This window comes from Brachypodium distachyon, chromosome 3 (assembly GCF_000005505.3).
Source record: "Brachypodium distachyon strain Bd21 chromosome 3, Brachypodium_distachyon_v3.0, whole genome shotgun sequence".
NCBI classification, from domain to species: Eukaryota; Viridiplantae; Streptophyta; class Magnoliopsida; order Poales; family Poaceae; genus Brachypodium; species Brachypodium distachyon.
The window spans coordinates 47,199,295-47,221,381 of record NC_016133.3 but is presented as its reverse complement, the minus strand read 5'-3'; the positions used below and the strand labels follow the sequence as shown (position 1 = coordinate 47,221,381).

The following is a 22,087-nucleotide window of genomic DNA, read 5'->3' as shown; positions in this document are numbered from 1 at the left end:
AGGACATCCGTACTATTAAGAGGGAATCCACAAGGGAAGGTAACGGGAGAATCAATTTCACGTACACATTTACACAAATTGCACCCCGTAAAAAGCCTAGACAAAAAATGAGAGAGAAGAAACAAAATTCAGCTTGTTATTTTCTGCCCGGAACTTCCGGCCCAACCTCCGGTCGCTCTCGGTTAGGTTCCGGCTCCTGACCGGAAGTTCCGGTCTGTCATTGCGTAGTACATAACAGTTCGATTTTGGATACCCCATATAAATACCCCTTCGTCCCCAATGGGTCTTTTGCCCGAGCTTTAGCCAAGAGCAGCCCCCCTCTCTCTCCTCAAGAACACAAGAACTTCATTCCTCGATCTTCCTCCATAATTGATCCCCCAAGCCAATACTTTGAGATTTGGAGGAGAAGATCGAGATCTATAGTTTCACCAAGTCAAAAAGTTGATTCCCCTTATTTGCTTTGTGGATGTCGTTTCTATTGAATCATTGGGAACCCTAGACGGAAGCGGTTGCCTTGATCTCTCCCTTGGTGTTGAGGAGCTCGGGGATGGGATTGAGAGCCTCCAATTAAGTTGTGGAGCAAGACCCGGTCAAGTTTGTAAAGATCCGGACTTCTCCCTCAAGGAAGCCATTAGTGAAGCTCATCTCGCATTTGTGGTGTTGTGAGATGGGAACCTTTGTGACGCCTCTATCTTTGTGGTAGAGCACTATCCCAAATGGAAACGTACACATATCCCAAAAGATGAAACTCCGATGAAATCTTCGTTTCCCGTGTGGTATTCATTCTTACCCTTTACATTCTTATAAACTTTTTTTTGTTATCTTTTTGCTTTGGGTATTGCACTTCATACTAGGGTTGCATTACCTTTAGAGAATCTAATAAATCCTATGATTAAGTGTTTGTATTTTTCGAAAAAAAAAAATGAAAATGTAAAATTTGTTAGTCGGTTATTTCTCCTTTCTAATCGACCGTACCGATTTTTCACCATGTGCGCGGGTTTTCGCTGCCGCCCTTCCCTTTCCCTTCGCTGGCGCTGCCAGCCGGAGTGGAAGGGGAAGGGAGGTATGTGCGCTAGTAGTTGTAGGTTTCCTTTCCACCTGGGGTTGCTGGCGGCTGGGGTTGGGGACCTCATGTCCGTCCGCCATGGTTGATCTTCCTCTCTTCCTCATCGCCGGTTGCTGCGGGGTAGAGGCGAATCTCCTTGCCATGGCCTCCTTCAATAAGTTCCTCCGACCAGATCCTTTTCTCCGCCTGCCCTCCACCCCTCCTGCTGCCCCTCATCTCAACGGAGATGAGGTGCACGCTGTGCATGGTTGTAGGGCTGGATCTGTGCCCTCGTCTCTCCTTGCTCTCCCCAATAATCCCATCGATTTTGGCGCCTGATAACCTGACGGTCCAAATTTTTCCTCTTCCTTGCTGGTGGCTCAATACTTGTATCAGTAGATTTGGCCATTGGTTCACTGGATCTTGGACTTCGCTGGTCATGGAGGAACTCGGAGAGGAAGCCGGGCAAACTCCTTTTTCCTGGAACAAAGATTTCTCTGTGCCAGATCGGGGAGTTGTGCACTGCAGGGAAGTCACTGTGATGGAGCAGAGCAATTCTCAAATTTGGGGATTTTTCGATCCCTTGCATTCTGAAGTCTCCAACATGGTGAGCTGCTCTTTTCCTCCTTTCCTGGTGGCCAGTAGCAAGGATCTGGGTGCTCTGCAAGTGCAGAGCCTGTTGGTGAGTCGGAAGTCAGGAGGCATGAAGTCCGATGGTTGTTGTGTTACTTCCGAGCTTCATGTTCGCTACATGTTTGCTGCTGTTACTTGTTCTTGGAAGAATTGTGATCTGAACCATGTCATGTCTGAAGCCTACTCTCCCATGGTCCTTGGATCCTTCTTCCTAGAGATCCTGGATGTGCAGCGCTGGACACTGAAGCTTGGATCTAGGGGTGTTATGTGCGTTGATTCTCGGTGTTTCTTTTGCATGCTAAAGACAAGAATGATTGATGATCTTGCCGAAGACGGTGGTTCTTCCTCGTTCGGGTCGATTCACCAGCAGCAGGTGAGAGCGTCGTTGTTGTTGATCCCCATGTTCGATGAGCGAGAAAGTCATGGATTGAGCTCGGTGTTGCATCCTCGAGATTTAAAGCTCAATCACCCGCTACCTCTCGTGCACCTGCCGCTCGATTGCTGTGAGAAGTCGCCGGCTATTCGGCTGGCCAACACAAAGGAGGTCTTTGAAGACATCAATTGTGGTTGGGCGTCAGAGCTCTCTCTTGTGACCCACCATCATACTCCGGTTGTTGTCTTCCATGTCTTGGGCTTGTTATCCGTAGTTCTTGTTTTAGGACTGTGCAAGGATGCCCTTATGTACTCTCTCTTTACGAGAGCTTTGTAGCCCTTTATATATATAAATACAAATCCTGTTTTAAAAAAACCATTTTTTAAGGCAAAATTAAGCCTTGGGACGGCCGAGATGAGCTGATCATGTATTAGATACCGACAAATCTGGTACGTGCCCTAGTTAGTCCTTCCGTGCAACTCGTCGTGCAATCAGTTCAAATAGTTTTCAGTCGAATACCGGCTAGCCGGCTCAGATAGCAACTCGAGATGTTTTCTCGGACATTCGACATTCATCAGATACGGTGTCAAATACATATGGTGTATTCCGAATACCGGAACATATATGATTTGACCTATATACTCGATTTTTTGCGTGATATTCGATTGATATTTATGACCATAATGAATTCGATTGATATTTCTAATCGATAATATCGGTGTTCTTACTTTATCTGGCACTGTCCACTCTATACAGTATCTGACAGAAAAAATGCGGACACAAATATGGTTTGAACGCCACTAGGGGTGATCGGATAATTCTCAAACCATTACGCGGATGTTAGCATAATCTTGGGTATGAGTCCTAATAGGATTAGGATTGCTGGCCGTGTGTGAGTTTAGAATTAGAGTTACTAAAATACTAGTTAGAGTTGGACTAGGACAAGTATGTTCGAGTACTAATCAGGTTTGGTTTGTGTGGTTCGTGGTAGCTAGCTACGTGCGTGTATATATACATGCACCAGGCCTAGTGTTTGTAACGTGGGATTTGAGAAGAAATAAAGAGATTAATAGAGGACACGATACGTGCCTTTGGTTAAATAATTATGCGATTGTTTCTCCGTGTGCGTCTTCATGTGATTGATCTTTGGGCAAACCCAACATTTGGTATCAGAGCGAGGTCAAAGATTTGAAGACGCGCTTGCCCCCGGGAGGCGATGTGCTAGCGCCTCGGGGCGGGCAACGGCGGCGGAGTGGTGTCCGCGGATAATTGCGGGCGGACTGTGGCTGTGCGTGGAGGAGCGTTCAGCGGATTGGATTGAGTCGTCGTCACGGTGGGCCGATCTTCTAGTAACGAAAGATCATAATACTGATCGCCGGAAAGTACTCGTCATCAGGGCAAACCGTCGTCGGCAAAGTCGTTGACTATCGTTGATGGGAGTTTGTGGTGCCGAGGTGCGGTACCGGGGAATCTCATCAAGATTGTCTTCGAGGAGTTGTGTCCAAGTGCTTGTCTATGTGAGGCTCTGTAGCAGTGGAGGTACGTCACGATCGAAGGGCTGTCCGGTGAGGTGTATCACCGTGGGCGAAGGACGTGCATGCAGACAAGGTGGCTCGTGGTCATCTGTGTGTCTCAACGAGAAGACGAAAGCTCAAGAGTATTGTGAGGCGGTAACCAGTGATGAGTTTCTTCAGTGAGGCCATGTTCCCTGCATGAGACTATGTGATTAGTAGCATGTGGATGTTTTGTGCTAGGAGTGGACGATGTTGCCACAGGTGTACGGTGTAGTGCACAAGGTTAGCGTGGCTGGGAGTCAAGATCATGCGTTGAGCTGAGTCGACAAGTCGTGAAGCGGTGATGAGTCAAGACCAGGGAGAGCACGGAAGACAACAAGTCAAGATTAGGGAGAGATTGTTAGCATAATCTTGAGTATGAGTCCTAATAGGATTAGGATTGCTGGCCGTGCGTGAGTTTAGGATTAGAGTTACTAAAGTACTAGTTAGAGTTGTACTAGGACAAGTATGTTCGAGCAGTAGTACGGTTTGGTTTTTGTGTAGCTAGCTACGTGCGTGTATATATACATGCACGTGCGATTTGAGAAGAAATAAAAAGATTAATAGAGGGCACGGTACACGCTGTTGGTCAAATAATTGTGTGATTGTTTCTCCGTGTGCGTCTTCATGTGATTGATCTTTTGGCAAACCCAACAGCGAAGCGGAGACAAATATGCCCGCCACTAGGGGTGTCCACTCTACACAGTATCCACATCGTTTTATCCACGTCTTATTCATTTGAAGGTTTATATACAGTTAGAGTGCACAAATTTGGAATCCATGTCTCTGTATATATACATAACGAACTGCAGCTCGCACATAGTAGAAGTGCAGCACGTCAGCACTCAGCACTAGGGCCCTGTTTGTTTGGGCTTCTGCTTCAGCTTTTGGTGCTTCTAGCAATCTCAAAAACACTTCTCCCGTTTACACATGAAGCTGAGAAGCACCTTCGGACGTGCTTTTGGTGCTTTTAGCTGAGAAACACGTCCGGAGGTGCTGAGGCAGAAGCCAAACGGAGCCCAGGAACAAGTAAGGATGGCCTGTTCTATGCAGAGACCAGGTCATTCCCTTTTCAGAAAAAAATGATGGCTTGTTCTTCCAAATGTGAACTTCCCGCGCGTGCAACCAAATCAATGGTGGCCGTCAGGAGAACACCCCCTCGTATCTGATCTCGGACACCTGCAGAACATGAACCGAAGAAATTGCACCAAAATAAGTTAAATTCATCGTTGCCCTGAAAAAACTGCGATGCGAATGATGTGTCCGCATGTCGCGGTGAAATTTCAGATTGCATATAAAATTGGGGACTGGAACGAAGAATTTTCATTACCTATGATGTTGTACTGCCGCTGGTATATGCCCCGCCGACGCCTGCAGGTCCGGGTTCCTTGGGCTCCGTGGTAGCTTGGCCGGCGGCGGACGGTGTAGGGGCAGCACTAGTAGTTGCAGGCGGCACTGGGGGTGTTGATGTGTGAGAAGCAGGTGCTTTATCAGCTGCTGGAGTCAGTTTGGCAGGGGTCTTCTCTTCAAGCTCTGGCGGGATCGTTGCATCACCGGCCCTTACGTCGCCGCCGCCTCGGTCTTCCCCGGCTGTAGGTTGCTTAGCGACAGTGTCGAACACCTTGCGACCGCCTACCTGTCCTTCGTCTTTGCCATTGTCTTCTGCGCAAGCAAAGTAAGTGTTGTTTTTGTCCGATTTGGGTGGAGAGAGCCTTAAACCAGCTAATATACAATGTGCGTGTCGGTGTTCTCTTTGGAGAAGACCGGACCTGTTTCTCTTTGTGGTTCATCCGCGTTGAGGCCGTTTCCTCTGTCTTCATCGGTATCTGTCTCATCTTCTTGCTCGGTGTTCGCATGATCATTGGAGCTTTGTGCTTTGCGAGCATCCTCCTTTGGCGCCATATCTGGAGCTTCAGAAGGCTTCGAAGGTTCTGGAAGCAGTAAATATATTTACTAGGTTCTGGAAGCAGTAAATATATTTACTACTCCGTAGTATAAGTCATGATATTTTTAAGAAATGATACAAGGTGTCCCAGTGACACGTGAGATCTAGAAGACCATGTCGCCAGGATGAAATCGTAATGTTCCATATAAATATAGTAAGATTGGCAAGTTAAGGTAATGTACCACTTCTTTTGTCTGTGTAGACCTTATTGAGCACGGCTGCTTTCTTGCCATCTCCGTCGCTCGTTGGAGGCACAGCCGGACTGACAGCCGCAGTAGTTGATGCTTCCTTATTTTGATCCTTCTCATCCCTCACCAGTGCCCCATGTTCTTCTTCATTTGCTTTTTTCTTGTTATCCATCCCTTCTTTGGCTTCTACAGAAACAGGCAATAGTGGTTTTTTTAACCCTCTAAGTTTTGAATGAAATAAGGGTTTGTTGAACAGTTGCATTTATTAGTGGAAAGACACAATTTAACACTTGAGTTTTGTTTTGATCACTGGAGCAGGACGAACCTTTTTGCACTTTGCCGGCATCATTATCGCGTTCTCCAGTCTTGTTGTCAGGGAATTTTGGGATGCCTGCGGCTGCAGCGGCGGTAGCAGCTTCAGCTTTGGTGGAGGCATCCTCTCTTGGCGCCTTACGAAGAGCTTGACCGCCGCTAAGTTTCAAACGTTTCAGTGAAGTGTGGAACATAGAACAGCATGTGAGGACTGATGATTTCTTGACATCTGCGCGGCTCCCTGGACCCACAGCCTGATCAACGACAGCAGTAGTCGATGCTCTCTTCTTTTCATCCTCTTTGAGTTCTTGCACTTCCGGGTGATTCTGTTCTTCTTTATCCTTTTTCTTGTTATCCTTCTCTTCTTTGACAATTTCATGGGCCCTCCCTTCTTTGACATCTACAAAAACAAGTAGTAAGACACAAAACTTGAATTTAGTTTACACCCTTTTGATGATATATTGGAGCAGAGTGTACCACCTGTTTGTGCTTTGCCAGCATCGTCTTTGCCCTCTCCGGTCTGGCCAGCGGTACTGGCAGCAGCATCAGATTTGGATGCATCCTTCTCTAACTCTTCTTCCTTGAGATCCCTTACCCACACCCCATTCTCATCTATGGTACATCTTGGTATCTTCATCCGCTTTCTAAGGGGATCAATGCACTCCTCTTTCTTCTTCTTTTGTTCACCATCCGGATCCGTGCCTTCTTTCTTCTTCTGTTGTTCATCATCATGAACATTGCCCTTGTTTAGATTCTTGGTCACTTTTTGATCCTTGTCCACAACCTCCACAGACTTAATGCTGTTCCTCTTCAAACCAGGGAGCAGGTCGTTCCATTTCATTCTGAATTTGTTGAGGAACCTCAGGCGCAGGGTCTCGATGCTGTTCCTTGCGGGAATGTCGAGCCTCTCCACATCCCCGCCTCTCACGTACAGCTTCTTGAGTTTCATGGGAGCATCTTTGCCTTTGAGCCACTTCGTCACCGGCATCTCGCCGCCGGTCGGGTAGCACCGGGCGTCCAGCTTCTCGAGGCCCGGCGGCAGCACGAGGCCGGTCCACTTATCGAGGAGCTGTTTCACCCGCTGGTCTTCAGGGCCGGCGCCCAGCAAGAAGATGGGCCACTCGCCCCACGTCACCGTGAGCGACGTGACGCTGGTGAGCTTCCCCAGCTGCGCCATCTCGTCCTTCTCGACGTCGGCGTCGGTGGTGACGTTGAGGCTGAGCTTCCGGAGCTTCTTCAGCTTGGCCAGATGTTGCAGGCGGCAAGCGTCGCTTTGCCGCTTCCCGACGCCGAAGACGAAGCCCTTGAACACCCTGAGCTCCGTGAGCGCGGTGACCCCGTTGCCGATGTGCTCAAGCATGTAGCACTCGCTGAGGTCCAGGAGCGTCAGCGCCTTGAGGGGCTTGACGGTCGAAGACGGAACCTTGACGAGGTTCTGGCAGCCACGGGCGTCGAGGATGGCGAGCTGCTGGAGCTGCTTGACCCCCGACGGGAGCCGCGTCAGCTTGGAGAGCCCGCGGAGGCCCAGGTACCGGAGTTTCTTGAGGTTACCGATGGCGCTCAGCGTCTCCAGGGCCTCCACCTCCATGTACGTCTCGTTGTCGGTGTTCCACCATTGGCCCAACTGCAGCACCTGCAGCCGGTCCGCGAGCTTGGACTGCAGCAGGGGCTCCGGGAGCCGGTACACGTGCGCGTTGATGTTCAGGATCACTAGCTTCTTCTCAAACTCTCCCAGTAGCACTTTAGCGTCTGCAGCCTCTCCCTCGCGTTTGGTCGTTTTTTGTGAATCCTATCGACCGGAAATTACAGATGTGGATACATTAGTTCAGACAAAATAACAGTAGAACTACATCAATGCGGGATTTGTACTTCAACCATATATAGCACAAAAACCAAAAGGATGCCACTAATTTATGGAGCACCGTTTTTTGCTTCTATTTTTCATCCTCTCAAATTTCAATTTTTTTTCTTTTCAAATTTCAGTTTTCTCGACTTTTCTAAATCCTATCATCAGAAATAGTGATATGGATACATTAATGCAGACAAAATGACAAAAATGTATCGAACATAGCACAAAACATATAGTACGTACATGAAAGAGATCTTAATTTGTAGGAGTACTCCGTACTAACTCAGGGATCAATCAGGTGGACACGAGCCGAGAGCCGAACTTGGCTCGGTCCGAGGCTGCCGGCGAGCTGCCTGACAAGGCTCTGCTCGAGCTTTACCCGAGCTTGGGCTGGGTCGCGAGCCACAGTGCAGGGGCAGGGGGCTGGGCTCGGGAGGGGGAAGGAGATGGAGCCATGCGACCAGTAGCCCATGGCGCAGGAGGGAGAGAAGGAGCAGGGCGGCCGGCGCTGGCGGGAGGAGGAGAATATGCTCGCGCGGGCAGCGCCGCAGCGGCCGAGGCGATAGGCGGCGGTGGCGACACCTACTTTGCGGCGGCTCGGCAGAGGGGTGGGAAGTGGGATACGGTCAAAATGTGCGAATATCCTCGCCAAGTCCCTAATATTGTACTCCCTCGGCAGCGTAGATCGTTAATTTATCTAATTAAATATAAATTAAATAATTAGAAAAAAATATCGAAAGATCTTTCGATAAGGAGCCTTGGAATGGTCTTAACTGAATATTTAGAGAAAAAAAAAGAAGAAAAAGATTCCATTGAGACAGTTATGAGTTTGATTGAGTTTCCTTTACTTGACCAAACAAGTTCCAATTCTGTTATTTCAACTACACCAAACGATCTTTCAAATTGGTCAAGACTCTCCAGTTTATGGCCCCTTCTATACGGTACCAGTTGTTGTTTCATTGAATTTGCTTCATTAATAGGCTCGCGATTCGACTTTGATCGTTATGGATTGGTACCAAGATCAAGTCCTAGGCAAGCGGACCTAATTTTAACAGCTGGTACAGTAACAATGAAAATGGCTCCTTTCGATGATGAATTAATGGTGTATTTTTTGTTAAAAAACATACATATTTAGTTAAACAAATTGAAAAATCTAGATATGCGTGTGTGCCTCATATTATGAGACGGAGGGAGTATTGACTACTTCCCATCTTTCATTTAAAATACATGATGTTCTTTTATGTTGCAAGTCAAAAAATTAAAAGACTCGGTAGCGATGGCTCGTCATCTTCTTATGCTATAAAGAAAACTTTTCATCTTTTCCAAGCCAAAAAATAATTCTATGGCACAAGAGAGATGGAATGACGTGTCTCACCAAAGTTGAATGAAATTATCTACTCATAAAAAAGCTAAGCGGTGGCGGCAGTCTGTCATCTTCTTGTATTATAAAGAAAACTTTTCACCTCTTTCTAATGCAAATAATAATTTTATGAAAAAAGACAGATGGTAATGGTGTTTGTCAGCAAAGTTGAATACAATTGCTGGCAGATAACACTGATCCAAATTAATTGTCACAACCTTATCTAAATACACACGTAAGTTGCGACAATTAATCTTTGGGGGATTTACTTTAGTCTAACAAATATTTTAATTTTTTTTACCCAAAGCAACGCATCGGTATTTAGCTATTATCTATTATATCAAATAGGTACTAATTTAGTAAAACTAATTTATTTTTGTAGACGTTGGCAGATTGTTTTATAAACTTGACCAAGCTTAAAAAAATGGGCTAGATAAATACGAGAGGAAGAAACTACCTGAGACGAGCGCCCAGCTACTGCGTCCTGAGGAAGCTCCTTTGTTGGGCTGGGCTTGAGATGGGCTTTCGATGACCCTTCAGAAGCTTCTGCGTCCTGATGAACCTCCTTTGTTTTGCTGGTCTTGCGCTGGACCTGTGATGGGCCCCCAACTACTTCGGTGCCCTTGGGCGGCTCTTCTATTTTGCTGGGCTTGCGCTGGACCTGCGATGGACCCTCAACTGCTTTTGTGCCCTTTGGAGGCTCCTTTGTTTGGTTGCGCTTGGGCTGGGCCTTGGAGTCATCTTCTTCCCGGAGCCTCTGCAGCAGAACACGGTTGTCCGCCGTGAAGCAGTGGACTTGAGACTTTCCCTGGTACACGGCCGGATTACCATGTTCGTCCAGGTCAGCCAGGTACTTGTCCCGCGCCAGATGCTTCACCATCCAGTGCACCAGCGGGTTCACCCGGCACCCGTGGATCACCTTGCTGCAGTGGTTCTTGATCGGCTCGAGGAAGCCTTCCTTGGAGAGATCCTCGAAGATTTGATCCGCACTAGCACTGGCACTGGCACTGGCACTTGGGCTCTTCTTCAGCGGCAGGTCGAACTGCGTGGACCACCAGTACGTCACGGCCTGCTTCTTCACCTTGGAGCCGAGCGGGAAGACGGAGAAGCTGAGGAGGCACTGCTGCTGCTGCTTCGTCTTCTCCCTGCTGAGCCTCCTCGAGTACTCGGCCTCGACTAGCCTGATGCAAGCAGCCTCGAGGATCTCCTCGAGGCGCGTCTCCTCCTTCCCCCACTTTGGGTGCGGCTTCTTCTTCTTCTTCTCCGCCGCCTCTTTCTCCTCCTCCTGCACTTGTTGCGTCGTCGACGGCTGCTTCTTGATCTCTTCTTCAATTTCGTCTTGCTTCTTGGAATTTGTCTCCGCCGTCTCCTTCTCCTCCCCCGGGGACGGGGACGGAGAAGGCTTGGTACCTTGGACTTTATCCGTCTGCGCCGCTCCTTGGTCTTCTTGCTTCCCTGCATTCGCCGGCCGGGAGCGGTGCCGGCCGTACCATGACATGGTGTTCTTCACGAGCCAGCACTTGTTCTGGAGCTTGGTTTTCATGGCAGAGCCAGGGACGACGTTGGTGGTGTCAGCTTCGCCTACGGCTACGGGAGGCGAGCTGCTCTCCGTACGCGACAGACTCTTGCGACGCTTCGTTTCAGGCGGCTTCATCACGGGCCCCGACGCCGCCGGCATTGACAACGATGCCTGATCGGCTTCTTCATGGCGACGACGCTTGCTCCCTTCGGCTTGTACAGATGGCTGATGAGGCTGTGGTTGGCCTGCCATTTTTGTCTCGGGTGGCACTGGCGGGGCAGCTGTCTTCTCGCCAGCGGTCGTGTTAGATTTTGGAGATGGAGGAGGGGGTATTGCATCGGCAACAACCATTTCAGGTTTTGGTGGAGGTGGTGGAGAAGGCATCGTGTCGCTGACGGTTGTGTCAGGTTTCTGTGGCGGTGGAGGATCAGGTGTCGTATCGCTGACGGCTTTGTCAGGTTTCTGAGGCGGTGGCGACGGAGGTTGCTGGTGTGTTGCGTCGCTGACAGCCATGTCGGATTTCGGTGGCGGTGGATGTGGAGAAGGCACTGCATTGCCGACAGCCATGTCGGATTTTGGTGGCGGCGCTGATGCTGATGCTGATGCGGATGGAATTGTGCCCTCGTTGATGGCTGCGTCGGATTCTGGCGGCGGTATGACATCGCCGACGGCCTCGGGCGGTGGAACTAGTGGTGGAGCGGGTGTTGTCTGGCCGCCGGCGTTGTCCCCGCCGGGGTCAGCCATGGCTGGTGGGCAATGCTGCGGTGCGGTGACTACGCGGCGCGGCGCAAAGCAGGCAAAGAGGAGCTGCACGGAAAGGCCTGAGCTACGTCTGGATCACATATATAGCCGGCGGCGCTGAGCCATGCTTTTGTTGCGAATTCTCCATTGCTTGCGCCTGACATTGCATAGATATGCTCGATAGCTTGCAGCTATCATCTTGTTTCGATGTCTCTGTTTCATAGCGAAGAATAATCCCTCTGCCCTGGCGTCCACAAGCAAAGCACAAATTGATTATTGGACCACCAAGCATTTGCAGGCAGACAGCATCGGGGCAACGGATCCAGCGTAGTGCATCTCTTGTCTTGCTCAGCTCTACGTAAAGTCTTTCCATCCGTTAATTTTGTTCCACGCTCCGAATCCGGACCGTAGGAATTATGGATCGTTCCGGCGAGCAAGATTAGCACAGATGCACCTTGTCCCGGTAGTTGGTTCCCAGGCTAAAACTTCGACTCAATCCAAACGGGTCTATATTTTTTTTAAAGGTTAGGCCAAATCAGGCGAATCCTATATCTTAGTGCACACGAAGACATGTATTGTCGTGTCTGTCCATACTGAGGAACGAATGATAATATCTGTTTAATGCCTTAAGTATAGGATTGCACAAATCAGATGCTACAAATGTCACCAATTCTTATTTCTCAGTCGACCTTCTCAGCCGTCGTTTGAGGTTTTAAGATCCGTACTTGTGCATGTGTTTTATTTTGCCAGTTTTGTTTGTGTACATGTCCTTGGGCTATTGACGTGGGTCGTGGGAAGCACATGGGCTGCTACGTTTGTGGGCTTCCTTTTGTAACAAGCTGGCTGGGTGTTTTTTTTTTTGGCGTTTTGTTCTTCTTCTTGTTTAATCAAGGCTGGAGTGTTGGTAGCCATATGTGCAATTCTGTGTGTGTTTATTCAGGACCTGTTTACCCTCGCGAAAACCAAAATCCTTAGGTATTTTAATGGCATGTTTATATATCAGACTCATTTACATTCAACTACGTATGGCTGCATTCTCCCACCTCACCCAATTTTTTTAAAAAAATTCTCATATGTTAATTCATACACATCTATATATTTGTGCCTATAATTTTATGGCGTATCTACTGGATATTAATTAATAAATTTTTGTGATCTTTTCTGTTTTGTTGGTTTGTTTTTCTTTTTTTTAGGGAATTTTGTTTTGAGTTGGACCATCTCCCATATGGTTTGTTTTTTCGGTCTGCAGGATATAAGGTGCACATTTTTAGACTGACGATTGCACATGATATGAAAGAAATCTAGTGTAGTTGTACATTGGAAAATCTAACTTAGTAGTTTAGTTGCACACTTTGAGTTATATTGTGCAATTTCTCTCTTTTTTTTCAACGGGGCGGTGGATGATGGCATGGGAACAAGGGGGGTGGTGGCGGTCCATTTTTTGTGATGCACATATATAATCGAGCGTGATTTTTTATCTCAATATATGGTTGATCAGGCTCAATTGCACATTTCAATGAAAAATGTGCAACTAATACTTTTTTTTGACATTTTCGTCATATGAAATCTAGTGTAGTTGTACATTGAAAATTCTAACTTAGTAGTCCAGTTGCACACTTTGAGTTATATTGCGCAACTCGTTTTTTGTTTCAAAGGGCGGTGATTTGTGGCATGGGAACAAGGGGGAGGGGTCGTTTTTTGTGATGTGTCAGCACACGTATATCGAGTGTGATTTTGATCTTAATGGTTTAAGAAGCTCAGTTGCACATTTCGATGAAGAATGTGCAACTAATACTCTTTTGAGCTTTTTCATTATATATTATATGAAATCTTTGTGTAATTATACATCGAAACTTCTAACTTATTAGTCCAGTTGCACACTTTGAGTTATATTGTGCGGCTCATTTTTTGTCTACGGGCGATGGTGGGCGGCATGTGAACACGGGGGGTGGGTGGGTTCATTTTGTGACGTGCTAGCACACATATAATCGAGCATGATTTTGATGTCAATGGTTTATGAAGCTCAGTTGCACATTTTGATGAAAATAATGCAACTAAAATATATTAGTATTTTTGGCTTTTCCGTTACACGAAATCTAACCTAGTAATCCAGTTGCACACTTTGAGTTATATTGTGCAACTCGTTTTTTTTCAACGGACAGTGGTTGGTGGCATGGGAACAAGGGAGTGAGGTGCCATTTTTGCGATGTGTTAGCACACATATAATCGAACGTGATTTTGATCCCAATGATTTAGGAACCTCAGTTGCACATTTCGATGAAAAATGTGCAAATAATACTTTTTTTGGCTTTTTCGTTATACGAAATCTAATTAGTTGCACATTCAAAGATCTAACCTAGCAGTCCAGTTGCACACTTCTATTTAGAGGAGACCGGCGCTATTTGAAACCTCAGTTGTACATTTCTTTTGCAAAACACTATTTGAAATAGCACGCGCCATAGCAGGCTATAGCGTCTATAGCATCTAGAGGAGACCGGCGCTAAATGTAATAGTGCGCTATTTAAAACCATGTTTGGGTGTGACTATTTCTAAGTCGCCCGATTTTTAAGAAATAAGTTTTAAATCTCAGTCGACGTTTCAGAACAATTGGATAAAATCTGAATGCGATCTCCATTCTTTCATCATCCACTTGCTATCGTTGGATTAAAATCGAATGGCCAAGCATGTCGACTAATCTCTAACTAATAAAAAACAGGCGACTTCTCAATAGCAAAATCGTTTTGTTTTTCAGAAATACTTCTTGTGCAGCACAGCGAGAAGCTGAAACAGGCGTTTATTATATGGGCACATAGATTTTCATTCTTCCTGTCTTCCCTCGGATTCTTTGTAGCGTTGCATTAAATATTGTTTTCCTTTTGCCCCCTTTGTTTGCACCTTTAGTCAAGCTGTTCTCATTGTGCTGGCTCTGCATTATTGGTTGGATGTTCTTCCTTAAGAATCGAGATCTGAACTTTCAAATTGGTTGGTGTTGGCAGCTTGCAGGCCTGTAAGGGATGACTCTGTCTATATGCGCATACTCTTTGTGTGCCGCATTAAGAACAAGTGTAGTCCAGGTCATGACATACCGGCAGAGACATTTTGTTTCAATGCTGAAAAAGAAAACTTCTATATAGCTTTCGTGTTTTCAGAATTATTGCACGCGAGACATGGATGCCAGGCAGGCACCATTCATTTTGTTTTAGGAGTAGTACTAATGCATTTCACATGTTACAATACAAACAATTAAAAAAAGTAACATCAAGAAAATTATAAGTAGATGCCTTCCCATCAGTGAACAGCTAATTTCATATTTTGGTCATCCTTGTTTCATCTTGATTACTTCATGACGTCATGAAGCACAAAAAGAAAAGGATAACACATTAGTACCGCATTCTTAAAGAAAGGAAATTTGTTGTTGGGGGCACATGCATAAACACATTTGTATGTGTTTGTCTAAGTCTAACCTGCTGACTCGGCGTTGAAACGTCAAAAATGACAGCACAGAGAGTTCTTCAGCACAAGACACAAGCAGCATGTGCTGACCATGACAGATTTAACAACACCCCGTTGTTAACTTAAATGATGGGGGGCTTTATCATGCGAAAAATGTCTCCAATTGGATAAATATATAATAACCAGGGAAAAATACTAGTGCTACTGGCGTTGCTTTGACATGTACAGATGTTGTGAAGATCTCCATGACTGGCACTGTCCCTGTTCAGAAATAATCATGGGATTTTGTACAGATGATTCTGCAATCGGACGAACATCTAGGCCCTTGTGTTCTTCCATCTGAAAGGTTCTTCCCGGTTATCGCCGGTGATGTCGGTTTCGCTAGGCATTTTCTCGGGCAACCTTGCTTGCGCTGGAGCTCTACCACCTCGGCGTTCCTGATATTCAACATACATTGGTCATGTCCTTGATTCATAAAAGATAATGATAGTAGAAGAAGAAAAATAATCTGTTGACTGCCCAATTCAAAAAGCATATGCAACGCAAATAAATTTCTGAAAGTTGAGTTAAAGAATGAATGACTTGTTTGACAGGCTTACATCTCTGTTGTAGGGGAAATCATCGACTTCAAGCATGTGAATGATATGTCCAATATTGGGTCTCTTAGAAGCATCAGGATCCACGCATCTCAACGCTACTAGCAAAGCCTTCTTAACTGCTCTAGAAGTAGGCTTCTGTGGCATCTTTGGATCAACAACCCCCTCTGAATTTCGGGTGCTTACCATTGTCTTCAGCCAATCAACTAAGTTAACCTGAAGAGTTTGTTCAGCCAAATCGATAAATGCAGTTAACAAGTGCAGAAAACATCATTTGCTCCAAGTAACTAACCTCTGCAGGTGGCCTGTTATAATCCACTGGTACTCTACCACATATTATTTCCATAATGAGAATTCCAAAACTATAAACATCGCTTGTTTCATTTAACATTCCGGTCCCCGCATACTCTGGAGCAACGTATCTGCAATGAGCAAGAAGAAAGTCAGTAGCCATTGTTCATCCCACATTATAATTACATAGGAGCAATGCATAGAAACTAACCCAAAAGTTCCCATAACTCGCGTTGTGACATAACTTCGCTCCGAGCCTAGGAGTTTTGCAAGTCCGAAATCAGAAAGCTTAGCATTCCAGTGCTTATCGAGAAGGATGTTGCTTGACTTGACGTCACGGTGGACCACCTTTGGCTCAAGTCCCTCATGTAAATACATTAACCTACATAGTGGCAGGCATTTATGTAACAGACAAAAGGGTAGTGATAATCAGTAATTGACAACAATAAGCTGAATGGCACGCACCCTTTCGCAGTTCCCAGTATAATCTTCATCCTGTCTTCCCATGTAAGAGGGCTTACAGGTCCAACATCCCCATGGAGCCATTGTTCCAAGTTACCATTATCAACATACTCATACACAAGCATCCTAACAACGTAACCAAACACTGAAATTGTTGGTTCGAGAGCTTAACAAGGGAACCAAACAGTGTGAACATACAAGACGGCACCTCTGGTTACCCTCGGCACAGTATCCTAGAAGGCGCACCAGGTTCTTATGTCGAACGCGCCCAATCGCTTCTACCTCCACCTTGAATTCCTTCTCTGCCTGACCCCTAACAAGTCAAGCAAACAAGAATTCAGTAGTTCAAGTCAGTCAAAAAAAGTTGAACTGCTGGCGACTACGAACATACTATCCGAACTATAAGGAAAAAAGAGCTAACTCCTTGTACTAATTACTAAACATAAAGTACAGTCCATAAGGCATCTGGTACCAATACTGGCAACACATATAAAGGCTTCCCAATTTGTAGACTAATGCAAATCAGCACATATAAATGTGTCACACAATTTTGACAGACATTTCAATGCTGATAACATTACTATACCAACCGAAGTCCATATTGATTTGGAGAGTTACTGTAATACCTGACAACATTATCTGAAAATTAAAACTGCATCCTTAGATACCAATGCCAAGTTACTGTAAAATTTTCAGAGGGAGATTTTTTTGTTGTTGTTGAGGCAATAAGGGGAAGCAGTTGAGCAAAGGCAGGAAGCTCTGACATTCATTAAAGAGGAAAGAATTTGTACAAAATACTTGTACCGAAGCAATCTATCAGAGTTTTATATGAATAGAGAATTACCTGTTGTTGAGCAAGTTCTTGACGGCGACCTGCGTGCCGTCGTCGAGCACGCCGTGGTACACGATCCCGTACCCGCCCTCGCCGATCACGTTCTTGTCGTCGAACATCCCGGTGGCCGCCTCCAGCTCCTTGAGCGTGTACCAGTGGCCCCACCCCAGGTGAGACACCTCCGGCGCCGCCGCCGGCGCTGCGTGGTCCGCCGCGCCGCCACCGCGGCTCCCGCTGCTGCTGCCGCCGCTCCGCTGCGGCGGCTGCTCCGGCGGGTGCGTCACGCGGCGCTCCTTGCCGTTGCCGGCCGTGGCTACTATCTCGACGGAGTCCGGGATGGGGAACTGGAGCACCTGCGCGAGCGGTATCTTCGCGGCGGCGTGGGAGGGGGGGACTTCCTGGATGTCCTTGGGCGCCCTGACGACCTTGAGAGGAGGAGCCGGAGGAGCAGAGGTGGGGAGATGATGGTGGACGGGAGTGGGTGGCCTCCGCCGGCGGCGGCGGCGGCGTGAGGCGAGGAAGCAGAGGACGGAGAGGAGGACGAGGAAGAGCACGAAGGCGGCGCCGACGGCGATGCCGACGAGCACCCACATGCGGAGCCCGAACACCACCGTGCTCTGGGACAGCTCCGCGTCCGACATGGGAGCTAGCCGTGGATCGCCCGAACTCAATTCTACCGAATCGGCGGATCTCTGCACTACCTCGGGTAATTAAACCGCAAAGATTGGATTCCGCGGCGCAAACAGCTTTGTTGGATTTGGGTGGGCGATCGGGTGCAGAAGGATAGGATGAAGAGGGACGGCGGCAATGCTGTTGTATCCGAGGATTGGGTTTCTCTTGCTTGCTGGGAAAGTGAAGAGCGGTGGATGGTTCGGTTCAGTCGGTGTGATGAAAAAATTTGGATTCTGGTGAGAGAGACGGGAGAAAGAAAGAGAGAAAGAAAGAAAGAAAGATGGTGCGTGCAGCCGGCGGGCGGTTGGTGTGATGAAATTTCCAGGGGCAAACACAAGAAACGCAGAGAGAAGAAGATTACTAAACACGAGCTGTATCCGGTTGCTTGCTTGGTGAAGATGGCACCGGGCTGGGCTACTGCTACTGCTGGAAATAAACGACGACCACAGCCTCGCCTTGGTGGTAATGGCAGGTGAAATGGAGCCTTACTAGAGGGGGGGGAGATCTAGAGAGATACCTAGTGGAGTAATTGAGAAGTAATGAGGGCACTGCTGCTTTGCATGCATGGAAGGAGGTGAAGAAGCCTGGCTCAGGAGACACAGGAGCCGAGGAGCGCAAATTCAAAGAGTTGGAAGGAGGAAGGAGGAGCCGAGGAGGAGGGAAGCAGCGGCAACTTTCTGTGCCTAATTTTTTATACTACAGGCGGATTACAGTGGGGAGTGTCTGCTGATACTTTGCTCAATCATCCCCTGGAGGAGCTGTCACGGAGAGCATGTTGCAATTTTCTATTCTTATTACTCTCTTGCAAATCCAAGTCACCTGTTTTGCAGTTTTTTTATTTTTATATTATCTTAAAAATTCAATTTACTTATTTCCGGACGTAGCGAGTACATATATTTCGTATAGAAATATATATTGCGTTTTTTAGGGTCCCGGTTATTTCGGTTCCTGAATTTTGGCATTGAATGTCAACTTGAGTCAAAATTGTACAGGGATCTGTTGCGACACTCACTATAGTACTCGTACTATATCTTTTGCTAATTATCCGTGCCTCATAATCTCCAACTTTCTTGTGTAACCTTGAATTTGAAACATCCATCGAGAATTACTTCGTGAAAAATAGGAGTAGTCCTATGGGTAAGTGAGTAGTAATAGTAATTAGTACTGTGTGATTATAGAGTTCTGACATATTTTTCGTCAGTGATTTTTTAGAACAGTACTTTACCTGCTAAGAATGGCATGTTAGCATCTGAAGATGCTTCTGCGGCAAGAAGCTGACCAATCACTAGAGACATCACACCTCCCATTATGCTCATTATTGTCGCTCTCCGCGTGATGAGCAAATAGTACTCCGTTATACAGACACAGAAACTGCTACACGACTTTGAGCCTTAGTAAATGATTTTGGCATATCTCGTGTCCAGGTTATGGGATGAGGAATAGCATTTCGCATATTTATTTCTCGCGTCAGACGTACACCGCATGCAGCTAAATGATGGCAAGCTCCTCGCCGTACCACCGCCGAGAGACTTGTATGGAACATTGGAACACTTAATCTTAACACTTCTACCAGCAATTGAACTATTTTTCTTCTAAAATTCTGTAAAATAAGATTGTAATTTAAATCCTCCATCTATATCTTCAAATTAAATTTTAAGGATTTTTTTTTTGGACAAGTCCCTTGTTGGTTAGAACGGGCCATAAGCGGTATCCCACTTGCTTCCCTTTGAACCAAAATTTGAGAGGTGGCGTCCAATTATGCTAGTCACTTATTTTGAATAATTATATTAGTTGCTATATATTCCTTTAAGGCTGATTTTGACCAACCCATAAAGAAGTTCTTATTGTACATGCTGATTGTTGTATTAGCATCATGTGCTGACCAAATTAGGGGAGCCAGATGCTTATCCAGGTCAATCACCCTTAAATTCAGGAAAACAGCAAAAAGAAAGTAAAATTTGCAAGGTCAGAACATACATCATTCCATTACTGCAACTGAAATCAGTTGTTGGAGGCACATCTGTAGTAGTACTACTACTCTAAGAGTATACTGTATGCATCAGCAACTTGTTTATGTATTAATTAGCTGATCTGTAGGATGTGGATTATAAATAATCATTTTCTGCTGTCTTGATCAGGATCCACCCCTGTTCTTCCAGCAGGCAAGTTGATAATTAACTGATCATTACTACTACAGTTTGGCCTCTTCTGGAAATGGCCACTAACTCACTGATCATTGCTTCTGCATGTTTCTTTGTCTGCAGGCTTACTACTGCCGGTACATATTTGTACAGTACTATACTACAGTTGTGAAAGAAAAATGAGTTCTTTGTCTCAAAAAACCGTACTAGTATTTCTGATATTGTATTAATGATGGCTAAGTTGCTGATGTACTAGAAAAATGAGTTCTTTAGGTCAGTGGGAAGACCTGAAAAAGCTTGTAGTCTGGTTCTGACTTATGGATCGTAAGGACAATTTGTATTGGAAGCTGGAAGCTGAGGGGAGTTTTTTCTGTAGGCTCGCTTTATGGATTGTTAAAACGGTCGCAGGTTACTTTCCTTACGGATTTCTTTGAAAAATCAAAGTTCCTTTGAAAATTAAGGTGTTCCCTGTGGTTGGTTAAGGTAGGGGGACAATTCGCAGTAGAGATGTTCTTACTTAAAGGCGGGGGTGGGAGGGAGATGATCGCCGTTTGTTTTGCTCTCGCAAGGAAACAATTGTTCATCTTATGTTCATGGAGAATTTGTGCACGTTAGTTTTTGCTTTGTCAGCATTCCGGCTAGTGTAGATGAAGCTCCGAGTCACTGCCCGTTACATTTTAGTAAGTAGGAGAGGGACTTAGCGGTTGTTGGTTTCGCTGCGATCATTTGGGCACTATGGAAAACTAGGAACAACACCCGTTTTCATAATGAAATGCCTCATGATCCTTCAGCGGTGATGTGTACGATTTGCTCCTTGTTTGATCTTTGGGCTGGTCTCCAGAAATCCGGTGCTCAAAGAGGTGCTGCTCCGGTGCTTGCGTCGACCGTGGCGAGTCACGGCTGAGATCTTCTGTCGGTCGTAGGGATGGGCGCCAGTTACTCGAAGACTGATGGCATAGGCAACTGATGGTATCGATGACGCTGTCTCATCTCTGTGGCGGCTATGAAATGCTACAGGATTTCCTGTTTTTTTCATCTGTACTGAACCCAAGTGTATTCTGGGCAGCTCGTTTGTGTGCGTCTGGTGCTGTTTGCCTGTAGGGGGTAGAGCCCATGTCTGTTCTTTGTTTATCCTAAATTACGTTAAGACACTCTTCTGGGCAGCCCCTTTTGATATAAAAAAAGGTTGTTGATAATAACAGTATAGTTTAAGCTAATGCAGAGCAGTTAGTACAATGCCACAGTAGAGCTGCATCGCATATATTGAAGGTAATTAACCACCATCCACGTGGTAAGGAGAGTGGTACAACATGCCCATCGAATGATTAAGAGGGGATCTGCTGTTGCAGACCGACATGTTTACGGTGGTTGGAACGGCAATGTCCTCTTCTTCCCTTTATCCCTGATCATTAATTATAGTATTAAACTGTACACCTAGCTTGATCACGCGTTTCATGTAGAAAATTAACCCAAGATCTGGTGGTTATGTGTGTCTTCATATTCTAATTTGATTAAATTTTCTTGCGTGAAGCCATGAACAACAAAAGAAGTTATAGAAAAGAATGTCAGCTGGAAACGGAGACTAACATGAGGACAGTCCATTAGATGAAGTTTACTCTTTTATTTTCTATCTTTGTGTTGAGGTAGGATCTCCTTAAAAAATTCCTCCAATTCCAAGAAGCAATTGGCCTTAAACCGGTAGGGTTATGTTACAATCTCCAGTGATCATAATCTTTATCGTTATAGATCTGCATTTCTTTTTAAAAGAGTTGCAGAGAAAGAGATCCATTGTGAATCCATACAGGAACATGAGCTTGCTGACCAAGTCCATCTGCTGGAAACCATAGGTCCTCTCAATCTCTCATCTCTCCTTCATGTTGGAGCTTCTCTCAACGCAAATGGGTCCCAACAGGTGACGGTGCAATCAGTAGATACCATTGTCATTGTGCATATCGTTAGCTCAGAATAGATAAGTGGCAGGATGTTTTGTCCACGGAATGGTAGGTGGAAAAGATCAAAAGAGTAACTGATAAATTACTCGCCTCATCTGCTTCGCTCATCATGACTCCATTTGTTTTGCTTCATTTCGGAAATGGTCACTATCTATGGAAACATTGGAGTG

The 22,087-nt window shown here is 46.1% G+C and overlaps 2 protein-coding genes across 3 annotated transcripts; both read right to left on the bottom strand.

Moving 5' to 3' along the window:
- Positions 1-4,318: 4,318 nt before the first annotated feature.
- LOC104584275 lies at positions 4,319-11,615 on the bottom strand. Of its 2 annotated transcripts, none has more exons than XM_024460457.1 (7): positions 9,716-11,615; positions 6,530-7,838; positions 6,063-6,449; positions 5,732-5,923; positions 5,374-5,535; positions 4,935-5,263; positions 4,319-4,783 (listed from the first exon to the last, which is right to left on the bottom strand). In XM_024460457.1, exons 1-6 carry the CDS (start codon positions 11,519-11,521, stop codon positions 4,935-4,937), a joined length of 4,185 nt encoding a protein of 1,394 aa, XP_024316225.1. In that variant the 5' UTR covers positions 11,522-11,615; the 3' UTR covers positions 4,319-4,783. The 2 variants fall into 2 exon arrangements, with proteins under 2 accessions (XP_024316225.1, XP_014755508.2); XM_014900022.2 differs by having other exon boundaries at positions 4,935-5,266; positions 9,716-11,613.
- A 3,270-nt stretch (positions 11,616-14,885) lies between these two features.
- On the bottom strand, positions 14,886-18,496 carry LOC100830131 (probable serine/threonine-protein kinase At1g01540). Its single transcript, XM_003575059.4, has 7 exons — positions 17,165-18,496; positions 16,529-16,633; positions 16,324-16,446; positions 16,070-16,240; positions 15,860-15,989; positions 15,571-15,783; positions 14,886-15,408 (listed from the first exon to the last, which is right to left on the bottom strand). The coding sequence occupies exons 1-7, from the start codon at positions 17,791-17,793 to the stop codon at positions 15,289-15,291; spliced, it is 1,491 nt and encodes a 496-aa protein (XP_003575107.1). The 5' UTR covers positions 17,794-18,496; the 3' UTR covers positions 14,886-15,288.
- Between the last annotated feature and the right edge of the window lie 3,591 nt (positions 18,497-22,087).